Source organism: Oncorhynchus clarkii, chromosome 20, assembly GCF_045791955.1.
Source record: "Oncorhynchus clarkii lewisi isolate Uvic-CL-2024 chromosome 20, UVic_Ocla_1.0, whole genome shotgun sequence".
Classification (NCBI taxonomy): domain Eukaryota; kingdom Metazoa; phylum Chordata; class Actinopteri; order Salmoniformes; family Salmonidae; genus Oncorhynchus; species Oncorhynchus clarkii.
In genome coordinates this window covers 1696864-1710374 of record NC_092166.1, presented here as the reverse complement: position 1 = coordinate 1710374, position 13511 = coordinate 1696864, and the positions used below count along the sequence as shown (strand labels likewise).

Genomic DNA, 13511 nt, shown 5'->3' with positions numbered 1-13511 from the left:
CCAATATACCACAGCTGGTCGTAGACATGACGGCCAAGCAGACATTTAAACATAAACAAAACATTCACATAAGACATCATCAATGTTCCCGCCTAAACTGCAGAGAAGCACGAGATTGAACTTCACTCACCTTTCTCTAGTTTTCCCCTTCAGTTAACAATGTTAAGCTCTACTGTGGGAATTGGGATCGAATCAACACAATGTTAGACCATTTTTATGTAACATATCGACACAAAACTAACTGTGCAAGACTTAGTATGCAAACTAACTGTGCAAGACTTAGTATGCAAACTAACTGTGCAAGACTTAGTATGCAAACTAACTATGCAAGACTTAGTATGCAAACTAACTGTGCAAGAGACTTTCTTGTAGGCAGAGCACATTGGAGTAGGATTCTATTGACAGGCAGGACTCAGTCTGTACTCTACACAGACAGGTGCCCCATTACCAACCAATCAGAGCTGCAGTAGGCCTATATGCAAATAGCCATAGCCATATATGGATCTGTGCCGTTCACTGTGTTTAGGCTACAGCAGGAGCAGTCGGGAGTAGATGCTCTGTTCTGAGATCAAAGTGAGAGCTACATGTGTATGTTTTGCTAGTTAGCTAGTTATTAGCCCAGTTATAGCTACTTTCTAGTCAACAATTTTAAGAAGTATTTCTCTATGCTTTCCACCTGGCTACCCCTACCCCTGCCAACAGCTCAGCACCCCCTAAAGCAAATTGCACCCCCCCCCCCCCCCCCCCCCCCCCCCCCGCTTCTCCTTCATCCAGACAGCTGATGTTCTGAAAGAGCTGCAAAATTTGGACCCCTACAGATCAGCTGGGTTGGAAAATCTGGACCCTGAATCTTCCTCAAATTATCCGTCACCATTTTTGCAACCCCTATTACTAGTCTGTTCAACAATTTTCAATTCCAATAATAAACAATCAATAGATTTGACCAGTCCCCGTGGGTTTAATAATAATTAGACTCAGCTTATGCAAAAGGCTAGTACAGTTTATTCACCAGAACGTTCTGAAGTCCACAATACAAACCCAGTCTTTATAACACACACGCAAACAAGTTCAAATGATAGAACATCTATTTCCATGTTAAATTTTATGGGATGCATTTTCTCCATTGTTTTTAATGGTTGGCAACTCTGGTAGACCTACATTATGATCAAAATAGCCACAGTTGCCTACTCGTCCACTGTTAAAACTATAACTTACAGCAGGTACTGCCTCAGTGTTCACAGTAAAACTATAACTTAAAGCAGGTACAGCCTCAGTGTTCACAGTAAACGTGCGCTGGACGTTGCACAGAATTTTCACAACTTTCAAGTTTGTGCTCAGCAGACCTTAAATTTGCTCAGTGGTGAAAATTGAGGTAACATTTTACATAATATACACATACATTACAGCCTGGAACACTGTGTGGCACACTGGACATGATGTGTTAGTTTACTTTGAGTTTAATTTGCTAATTTTATCCCTAAACCAATAATGTTTTTTAATAAATACCACTAATATGTAATATTTTGTTTCTTAATTGTCGCAGATGTTCCCACCGCGATGGCATCACTATAGTCAGGTAAAGTCCCTTCAAACTTTAAGTAAACACAGACATACACACACAGGACCTAGTGAACGTCTGCACCCGCTTTAGAAAGTCTTCACATTTTGCTGCCTAAAAGGTAAGTAATTAATTATATGTCTTTGCCTACATATCTACACAAACCAAGTAGGCAAAAACATATAATTAATTACTTACCTTTTAGGCAGCAAAATTCAAAGTGAAAGAAAGTTGTAGAATAAAAATAATAATAATTATAAATAAAACATTTAAAAAAGATTGTGTTGCATTGATTGTATATGTCTTCACACCCCAGAGTTCATACTGGTTGGAAACACCCCAGAGTTCATACTTGTTGGAAACACCCCAGAGTTCATACTTGGTGGAAACACCCCAGAGTTCATACTTGTTGGAAACACCCCAGAGTTCATACTTGGTGGAAACACCCCAGAGTTCATACTTGTTGGAAACACCCCAGAGTTCATACTTGTTGGAAACACCCCAGAGTCATACTTGTTGGAAACATCCCAGAGTTCATACTTGTTGGAAACACCCCAGAGTTCATACTTGGTGGAAACACCCCAGAGTTCCTACTGGTTGGAAACACCCCAGAGTTCATACTTGCTGGAAACACCCCATAGTTGATACTGGTTGGAAACACCCCAGAGTTCATACTTGTTGGAAACACCCCCGAGGTTCATACTTGGTGGAAATACCCCAGAGGTCATACTTGGTGGAAACACCCCAGAGATCATACTTGGTGGAAACACCCCAGAGTTAATACTTGGTGGAAACACCCCAGAGTTCATACTTGGTCGATGCCTCTTTGGGGAAGGTGTCAGGATCAAAAGACATGCCATGAGCAGAGCCCAGGTAAAAAAGAAAAGGAAAACTTACCTCTGTCTCCTGAAAACTCTGGGACTATCCAGGGACAAGAAACCCTGGGACTATCTCAGGGACAAGATACCCTGGGACTATCCCAGGGACAAGATACCCTGGGACTATCCCAGGGACAAGATACCCTGGGACTATCCCAGGGACAAGAAAGCCTGGGACTATCCAGGGACAAGAAAGCCTGGGACTATCCAGAGACAAGAAATCCTGGGACTATCCCAGGAACAAGAAACCCTGGGACTATCCCAGGAACAAGAAACCCTGGGACTATCCAGGGACAAGAAACCCTGGGACTATCCCAGGGACAAAATACCCTGGGACTATCCCAGGAACAAGATACCCTGGGACTATCCCAGGAACAAGATACCCTGGGACTATCACAGGAACAAGAAACCCTGGGACTATCCCAGGAACAAGAAACCCTGGGACTATCCCAGGGACAAGATACCCTGGGACTATCCCAGGAACAAGATACCCTGGGACTATCCCAGGAACAAGATACCCTGGGACTATCCCAGGGACAAGATACCCTGGGACTATCCCAGGGACAAGATACCCTGGGACTATCCCAGGGACAAGAAACCCTGGGACTATCTAGGGACAAGAAACCCTGGGACTTTCCCGGGGACAAGAATCCCTGGGACAAGAAAGCCTATTTACACACATTTGAATGCCAAAGACACACCAGAATGAATGGCTTTCCAATAGGTGTTTAGTGCTCCTGAATGGTACAGTCTCAGTTCTGACTTTAATCTGCTTAAAAAACAGAAACAAAGTTTGAATATTGCTTCTCCATCAAAGATTTCCAACCAAATTTGGATAAACAGTTGAATGTCAAGCCCTGCATGTGTTTTCAAAAGTCTAATGGAATGTAGGCCTATAATTGAACACCACACATTGGATGCTACTGTAGACTGAATGATAGAACAGCTATTTCCATGTTAAAATGTTATGAGATGCATTTTCTCCATTGTTTTTGATGGTAGGCCTGTCTGGTAGGCCTACATTATGATCAAATAGCCACATTTGCATACTTGTCCACTGTTAAAACTGTAAGTTAAAGCAGGTACAGCCTCAGTGTTCACAGTAAAACTGTAACTTAAAGCAGGTACAGCCTCAGTGTTCACAGTAAAACCGTAACTTAAAGTGGGTACAGCCTCAGTGTTCACAGTAAAACTGTAACTTACAGCAGGACCAGCCTCAGTGTTCACAGTAAAACTAACTTATAGTGGGTACAGCCTCAGTGTTCAAAGTAAAACTAACTTATAGTGGGTACAGCCTCAGTGTTCACAGTAAACGTGCGCTGGACGTTGCACAGAATTTTCACGACTTTCAAGTTTGTGCTCAGCAGACCTTAATAAATTTGCTCAGTGGTGAAAATTGAGGTAACAGTTTACATAATATACACATACATTACAGCCTGGAACACTGTGTGGCACACTCGACATGATGTGTTAGTTTACTTTGAGTTTAATTTGCTAATTTTATCCCTAAACCAATAATGTTTCTTAATAAATACCCCTAATATGTAATATTTTGTTTCTTAATTGTCGCAGATGTTCCCATCGCGATGGCATCGCTATAGGCAGGTAAAGTCCCTTCAAACTTTAAGTAAACACAGACATACACACACACACAGGACCTAGTGAAAGTCTACGCACGCTTTGCACGGTTTTCACATTTTGCTGCCTTAAAATGAAGTAAAAAAGGAATTAAGTTATGTTTTTTTCTGACAGATCTAAACAAACCTATTCTACATATTTAAAGTGAAAGAATGTATTGATTGTGTATGTCTTCACACCCCAGAGTTCATACTGGTTGGAAACACCCCAGAGTTCATACTTGGTGAAAACACCCAGAGTTAATACTTGTTGGAAACACCCCAGAGTTCATACTTGTTGGAAACACCCCAGAGTTCATACTTGGTGGAAACACCCCAGAGTTCATACTTGGTGGAAACACCCCAGAGTTCATACTTGTTGGAAACACCCCAGAGTTCATACTTGGTGGAAACACCCCAGAGTTCATACTTGTAGAAAACCCCCCAGAGCTCATACTTGGTGGAAACACCCCAGAGTTCATACTTGTTGGAAACACCCCATAGTTCATACTTGCTGTAAACACCCCAGAGTTCATACTTGGTGGAAACACCCCAGAGTTCATACTTGGTGGAAACACCCCAGAGTTCATACTGGTTGGAAACACCCCAGAGTTCATACTGGTTGGAAACAACCCAGAGTTTATACTTGGAGGAAACACCCGAGAGGTCATACTTGGTCAATGCCTCTTTGGGGAAGGTGTCAGGATCAAAAAACGTGCCATGAGCAGAGCCCAGGTAAAAAAGAAAAGGAAAGATTACCTCTGTCTCCTGAAAACTCTGGAACTTTCCAGGGACAAGAAACTTGGGACTATCCAGGGACAAGAAACACTGGGACTATCCCAGGAACAAGAACCCCTGGGACTTTCCCAGGGACAAGATAGCCTGGGACTATCCCAGGGACAAGATAGCCTGGCACTATCCCAGGGACAAGATAGTATGGGACTATCCCAGGGAGAAGAAAGCCTGGGACTTTCCCAGGGACAAGAAACCCTGGGACTTTCCCAGGGACAAGATAGCCTGGAACTATCCCAGGGACAAGATAGAATGGGACTATCCCAGGGACAAGAAAGCCTGGGACTTTCCCAGGGACAAGAAAGTCCTGGGACTATCACAGGGACAAGAAAGCCCTGGGACTATCACAGGGACAAGAAAGCCCTGGGACTATCACAGGGACAAGACATTCTTGAACTATCCCAGGGACAAGAAATCCTAATTACACACATGTGAATGCCAAAGACACATCAGAATGGCTTTCCAATAGGTGTTGAGTGAATGGCCCAGTCTGAGTTCTAACTTTAATCTGCTTAAAAAAACTGAAACAAAGTTTGAATATTGCTGTCCATCAAAGATTTCCAACCAAATGTACTGTGCTTGAACATTTTTGACAAAAACAATTAGATGAAATTTTAAGGCAGCAAAATGTGAAGACTCTGCAAGGGGTATACATTCACCAGCTAAACATTTTGTATACACACCGAGAGGCCTACTGTACATATGTTTAAATACATATTATACTGAAGCACATTGACTAAATCCCTATCGTTTACATATTATACTGAAACACATTGACTAAATCCCCATCGTTTACACATTATACTGAAACACATTGACTAAATCCCCATTGTTTACATATTATACTGAAACACATTGATTAAATCCCCATCTTTTACATATTATACTGAAACACATTGACTAAATCCCCATTGTTTACATATTATACTGAAACACATTGACTAAATCCATATCGTTTACATATTATACTGAAACACATTGATTAAATCCCCATCTTTTACATATTATACTGAAACACATTGACTAAATCCATATCGTTTACATATTATACTGAAACACATTGACTAAATCCCCCATCGTTTAGATATTGTACTGAAACACATTGACTAAATCCCCATCGTTTACATATTATACTGAAACACATTGACTAAATCCCCATCGTTTACATATTATACTGAAACACATTGATTAAATCCCCATCGTTTACTTTGCTTATTCTATCTCTAGAACAATTTCTTAATAAATACCACTAACGTATACCATTTTGTTTTCAATTTGTAGTGGTACATGGATATGCTTTCCTCTCAGGCTAGTCGGGTAAGATCCATTTAAACGAACTATCACCATTCAAAATGAGAATTACACACAATAAATCGGATATAATAACATATTAATAATGTATTATTTAAAGTGCTAGACTTACATTTAGCTCAAAGCTCTACTATATGAGGGAATTAAGTCTGTGACTGTGAATGTTGTCGATATTGATCATCTTTGTCTCACAGTGTATTGTGATGGCCAGTTCCTCCTCCATCTTGGGAAAATGGGAAATCAGTTCCTGCAACGACACACACGGCTTCATCTGTCAGCGTAAAGTTGGTGAGAAAAGACATTCTCCTCTTCTCTCTCTCTCTTCTTCTTTCTCTCTCCTACTCTTCATCCTCTTCTTCCTCCTCCTTTTTGTCTCCATCCTCGGCCCTGTGATTTGTAATGTGACTAAGTGTTGCCCTGCCCTCCTAGACTCAGGCATCCCAGTCCCCACACCGACAATGTTACCTAGAGGCTGGGTGAAGCTGGCCAACGACTCCTACAAGGTGCTGCCCCAGAACAGGACATGGCCCGAAGCCCGGATGCAGTGTGAGGCTGAGGAGGGCCAGCTGGCTAGCACCCTGGATGAACTGTCAGCAGCCTACCTGGAGCTGCAGGCTTTGAAGCTGCAGACACCACTGTGGATTGGACTCAATAGGAATGAGGTACAGTACTAGCTGTCTCTTCAGGTGCAACGGACTCCTCCTCAGAACAGGCAGGTTATTGGTACTGTTGGATTCTGGGTGAAACTTTGAACATTTCTATACTAGAGTCATGATGGATCATAAGTAATACTATAGTATCTGAGGGGTGATAGAGACTGGTTGGTACATCAGTAATACTATAGTTTCTGAGGTGTGATAGAGACTGGTTGTAGTAATACTATAGTACCTGAGGGGTGATAGAGACTGATTGGTACATCAGTAATACTATAGTATCTGAGGGGTGATAGAGACTGGTTGGTACATCAGTAATACTATAGTATCTGAGGGGTGATAGAGACTGGTTGGTACATCAGTAATACTATAGTTTCTGAGGTGTGATAGAGACTGATTGGTACATCAGTAATACTATAGTATCTGAGGGGTGATAGAGACTGGTTGGTACATGAGTAATACTATAGTATCTGAGGGGTGATAGAGACTGGTTGGTACATCAGTAATACTATAGTATCTGAGGGGTGATAGAGACTGGTTGGTACACCAGTAATATTATAGTATCTGAGGAGTGATAGAGACTGGTTGGTACATCCGTAATACTATAGTATCTGAGGGGTGATAGAGACTGGTTGGTACATCACTAATACTATAGTATCTGAGGGGTGATGGAGACTGGTTGTAGTAATACTATAGTATCTGAGGGGTGATAGAGACTGGTTGGTACATCAGTAATACTATAGTTTCTGAGGTGTGATAGAGACTGGTTGGTAGATCAGTAATACTATAGTATCTGAGGGGTGATAGAGACTGGTTGGTACACCAGTAATATTATAGTATCTGAGGAGTGATAGAGACTGGTTGGTACATCCGTAATACTATAGTATCTGAGGGGTGATAGAGACTGGTTGGTACATCAGTAAAACTATAGTATCTGAGGGGTGATAGAGACTGGTTGGTACATCACTAATACTATAGTATCTGAGGGGTGATGGAGACTGGTTGTAGTAATACTATAGTATCTGAGGGGTGATAGAGACTGGTTGGTACATCAGTAATACTATAGTGTCTGAGGGGTGATAGAGACTGGTTGGTACATCAGTAAAACTATAGTATCTGAGGGGTGATAGAGACTGGTTGGTACATCAGTAACACTATAGTATCTGAGGGGTGATAGAGACTGGTTGTAGTAATACTATAGTATCTGAGTGGTGATAGAGACTGGTTGTTACATCAGAATTAATATAGTATCTGAGGGGTGATAGATACTGGTTGGTACATCAGTAACACTATAGTATCTGAGGGGTGATAGAGACGGGTTGGTACATAAGTAATACTATAGTATCTGAGGGGTGATAGAGACTGGTTGTTATATCAGTAATACTATAGTATCTGAGGGGTGATAGAGACTGGTTGGTACATCAGTAGTACTATAGTATCTGAGGGGTGATAGAGACTGGTTGGTACATCAGATGTAACAAGGTGCTTCTACACCTGCATTGCTTCCTGTTTGGGGTTTTAGGCTGGGTTTCTGTACAGCGCTGTGTGACATCAGCTGATCTAAGAAGGGCTTTATAAATACATTTGATACATTTGATACAAGTTAATGGTTATCTGTAGGATCCAGATGGCCTTGGAATGTGTTGGGTGAATGGGAAGAAGTCATGGGACTGCTGTAGGGGATACGGTAGGTTTCAACCACAGGGTCGTCTACAGCACCACAAAACTGTGTTCAGATTGTCAGGAAAGGCTAGTGTACTGTAATATAACATGGTGTTCAGATTGTCAGGAAAGGCTAGTGTACTGTAATATAACATGGAGTTCAGATTGTCAGGAAAGGCTAGTGTACTGTAATATAACATGGAGTTCAGATCGTCAGGGCGGTGCCAGCAGGAATCAAACCCATGAGAGTGACGTTGGGAGCGCCGTGCTCTACCAACTGACCTACAGCTGTAGTGGTTTGTTGTTTCAGACGCAAGGCTACTTCAGGTGGATGGACGGCTGGCCCTTGAGCATGGACCGGTGGGCCCAAGGCGAGCCCAGCAGAGACCGGCCCTGTGTCTACCTGGATGTGGAAGGCACCTGGAAGACAGCCCTTTGTAACCACACCTACCCCAGTGTGTGTAAGCAGTCCCCAGGTGAGACAGTCACTGACCCCTTTGTGTTAGTAGTCACCATGTGAGACAGTCACTGACCCCATTGTGTTAGTAGTCACCAGGTGAGACAGTCACTGACCCCAGTGTTTTAGTAGTAGCCAGGTAAGACAGTCTCCTACGCCAGTGTGTTAGCAGTCACCCAGGTGAGACAGATACCTACCCCAGTGTGTTAGTAGTCACCAGGTGAGACAGTCACTGACCCCAATGTGTTAGTAGTCCCCAGGTGAGACAGTCAATCAGCCCAGTGTGTTAGTAGTCCCCAGGTGAGACGGGTACCTACCCCAGTGTGTTAGTTGTCACCAGGTGAGACAGTCACCTACCCCAGTGTGTTAGTAGTCCCCAGGTGAGACAGTCACCTACCCCAGTGTTAGTAGTCACCAGGTGAGACAGGTACCTACCCCAGTGTGTTAGTAGTCACCAGGTGAAACAGGTGCCTACCCCATTGAGTTGGTAGTCTCCAGGTGAGACAGTCACCTACCCCAGTGTGTTAGTAGTCACCAGGTGAGACAGGTACCTACCCCAGTGTGTTAGTAGTCACCAGGTGAGACAGGTACCTACCCCAGTGTTTTAGTCGTCCCCAGGTGAGACAGTCACCTTCCTTAATGTGTTAGTAGTCACCAGGTGAGACATTCTCCTACCCCAGTGTGTTAGTAGTCCCCAGATGAGACAGGTACCTAACCCACTGTGTTAGTAGTCACCAGGTGAGACAGGTACCTACCCCAGTGTGTTAGTAGTCCCCAGGTGAGACAGGTGCCTACCCCATTGTGTTAGTAGTCACCAGGTGAGACAGTCACCCACCCCATTGTGTTAGTAGTCACCAGGTGAGACAGGTACCTATCCCACTGTGTTAGTAGTCACCAGGTGAGACATTCTTCTACCCCAGTGTGATAGTAGTCACCAGGTGAGACAGGTACCTAGCCCAGTGTATTAGTAATCACCAGGTGAGACATTCGCCTACCCCCTTGTGTTTTAGGTCACCAGGTGAAACAGGTGCCTACCCCATTGAGTTGGTAGTCTCCAGGTGAGACAGTCACCTACCCCAGTGTGTTAGTAGTCACCAGGTGAGACAGGTACCTACCCCAGTGTGTTAGTAGTCACCAGGTGAGACAGGTACCTACCCCAGTGTTTTAGTCGTCCCCAGGTGAGACAGTCACCTTCCTTAATGTGTTAGTAGTCACCAGGTGAGACATTCTGCTACCCCAGTGTGTTAGTAGTCCCCAGATGAGACAGGTACCTAACCCACTGTGTTAGTAGTCACCAGGTGAGACAGGTACCTACCCCAGTGTGTTAGTAGTCCCCAGGTGAGACAGGTACCTACCCCAGTGTGTTAGTAGTCACCAGGTGAGACAGGTACCTACCCCAGTGTGTTAGTAGTCACCAGTTGAGACAGTTACCTACCCCAGTGTTTTAGTCGTCCCCAGGTGGGACAGTCACCTTCCTTAATGTGTTAGTAGTCACCAGGTGAGACATTCTCCTACCCCAGTGTGTTAGTAGTTACCAGGTGAGACAGATACCTACCCCATTGTGTTAGTAGTCCCAAGTGAGACAGGTAGCTACCCCAGTGTGTTAGTAGTCACCAGTTGAGAAAGGTACCTACCCCAGTGTGTTAGTAGTCCCCAGGTGAGACAGTCACCTTCCTCAATGTGTTAGTAGTCACCAGGTGAGACATTCTCCTACCCCAGTGTGTTAGTCGTCCCCAGGTGAGACAGTCACCTTCCTCAATGTGTTAGTAGTCACCAGGTGAGACATTCTCCTACCCCAGTGTGTTAGTAGTCACCCGGTGAGACAGGTACCTACCCCAGTGTGTTAGTAGTCCCCAGGTGAGACAGTCACCTTCCTCAATGTGTTAGTAGTCACCAGGTGAGACAGGTACCTACCCCAGTGTGTTAGTAGTCACCAGGTGAGACAGGTACCTTCCCCAGTGTGTTAGTAGTCACCAGGTGAGACATTCTCCTACCCCCTTGTGTTTTTATTTCCCAGGTGCGACACTCACCTACCCCAGTGTGTTAGTAGTCACCAGGTGAGACATGTACCTACCCCAGTGTGTTAGTAGTCACCAGGTGAGACAGGTACCTACCCCAGTGTGTTAGTAGTCCCCAGGTGAGACAGTCACCTTCCTCAATGTGTTAGTTGTCACCAGGTGAGCCAGTCACCTACCCCAGTGTGTGAAAGCAGCAGGGTGGGAAGGATCCTAGTGGTTGGTACTTATGCAGCTCCGTAATACCATTGGCTAGTTTCTCCCAGAGAGGATATCCTATTGGTTGATCCCTGTGCAGTGCTGTAATCCTTTTGGCTTGTTCCCCCCACAGCCGTCCCGCCCACGGCCCCACCCCAGTACACCGGGGAATGTATCCAGGAGGAGCAGGAGGAGATCAGTGGTAGCAACAGCCCCTGGTTCTGGTTGCCTTTCAGAGGGCACTGCTACAGCTTCGTCATTAACCACATAGAGTGGGCCGACGCCTCCACCAGCTGTATACGTAAAGGTAGGAGGAGCCTCAAAACCAAGGGTGTGTCAAAAATTGCCGTCCTATTGAATACCCGTGATTTCTGATAAGTTGACTTGTCAGGAGAGAGAGGAGATTTGAGGCCATGTAACACATTACATTCAGAACTCTTCAGGGTACATGCGTTCATATTCAATATGCCAGGCCTTATACGGGGTGCCGTTATAAAATGGTGCATTTTTGGAAAGGGCCCATCTCCCATTCTCCTCCAAGTCTGGACTGGTTGACTGAATTGTTGGAAGAAAGGTGGCACCCAGACTGATACACCTATCTAATGCTTTTGGACACAGACTGATACACCTATCTAATGATTTAGGACACAGACTGATACACCTATATAATGCTTTAGTACCCAGACGGATATACCTATCTAATGCTTTAGTACCCAGACTGATACACCTATCTAATGCTTTAGTACCCAGACTGATACACCTATCTAATGCTTTAGGACACAGACTGATACACCTATCTAATGCTTTATGATACAGACTGATACACCTATCTAATGCTTTAGTACCCAGACTGATACACCTATCTAATGCTTTAGGACCCAGACTGATACACCTATCTAATGCTTTAGGACACAGGCTGATACACCTATCTAATGCTTTAGTACCCAAACGAATATACCTATCTAATGCTTTAGTACCCAGACTGATACACCTATCTAATGCTTTAGTACCCAGACTGATACACCTATCTAATGATTTAGGACCCAGACGGATACACCTATCTAATGCTTTAGGACACAGGCTGATACACCTATCTAATGCTTTAGTACCCAGACGGATATACCTATCTAATGCTTTAGTACCCAGACTGATACACCTATCTAATGCTTTAGTACCCAGACTGATACACCTATCTAATGCTTTTACATCCTGGCGTGGAGTGAGATGGTGAACGCTTCAGGGAGAAGGAGAGAACTGGAAATGGGATCCAGTTTTCCATGAACTGTGCATTTCTTTGGGTAGAACAAACCGTAAAGAAAGTAAATGGAGAAGCATTAATACCAATATTGTGTGTGAAGGGGCGTCTCTGGTGAGCATCGAGGATCCTGAAGAACTCCGCTTCATAAAGAGCAACGTGGAGTTTCTAAAAGACAGCTACTCCTCCTTCTGGATTGGCCTGTACAAAACACACCTAGGTAACTACCAATCCTTCTAGATAGACCTGTTCAAAACACACCTAAGTAACTACCAATCATTCAAGATAGACCTGTTCAAAACACACCTAGGTAACTATCAATCATTCTAGATAGACCTGTTCAAAACACACCTAGGTAATTACCAATCCTTCTAGATAGTCCTGTTCAAAACACACCTAGGTAAGTACATATCCTTCTAGATAGGCCTGAACGAAACACACCTAGGTAACTACCAATCCTTCTGGATTGGCTTGTACGAAACACACATAGGTAACTACCAATCCTTCTAGATAGGCCTGTACAAAAAACACCTAGGTAACTACCAATCCTTCTAGATAGGCTTTTACAACACACACATAGAAACAATCATTCTAGATAGGCCTGTTCAAAACACACGTAGGTAACTACATATCCTTCTAGATATGCCTGCACGAAACACACATAGGTAACTACCAATCCTTCTAGATAGGCCTGTTCAAAACACACCTAGGTAACTTCCAATCCTTCTAGATAGGCCTGTACAAAACACACCTAGGTAACTACCAATCCTTCTAGATAGGCCTGTATGAAACACACCTAGGTAACTACATATCCTTCTAGATATGCCTGCACGAAACACACATAGGTAACTACCAATCCTTCTAGATAGGCCTGTTCAAAACACACCTAGGTAACTTCCAATCCTTCTAGATAGGCCTGTACAAAACACACCTAGGTAACTACCAATCCTTCTAGATAGACCTGTTCAAAACACACCTAGGTAACTACCAACCGTTCTGGATAGGCCTGTTCAAAACACACCTAGGTAACTACCAATCCATCTGGATAGGCCTGTTCAAAACACACCTAGGTAACTACCAATCCTTCTAGATAGGCTTGTTCAAAACACACCTAGG

General features: G+C 43.8%; 1 protein-coding gene across 1 annotated transcript in view; it reads left to right on the top strand.

Moving 5' to 3' along the window:
* LOC139377205 (macrophage mannose receptor 1-like) overlaps window positions 1–13511 on the top strand; it is a 72466-nt gene that overhangs the window by 39039 nt on the left and 19916 nt on the right. Inside the window, exons 23-30 of the mRNA XM_071120206.1 lie at window positions 1544–1577; window positions 3998–4041; window positions 6126–6161; window positions 6350–6443; window positions 6585–6817; window positions 8781–8946; window positions 11274–11447; window positions 12499–12615. Of these exons, the coding sequence (XP_070976307.1) occupies window positions 1544–1577; window positions 3998–4041; window positions 6126–6161; window positions 6350–6443; window positions 6585–6817; window positions 8781–8946; window positions 11274–11447; window positions 12499–12615 (898 nt within the window). The remainder of the gene's footprint in view (window positions 1–1543; window positions 1578–3997; window positions 4042–6125; window positions 6162–6349; window positions 6444–6584; window positions 6818–8780; window positions 8947–11273; window positions 11448–12498; window positions 12616–13511) is intronic.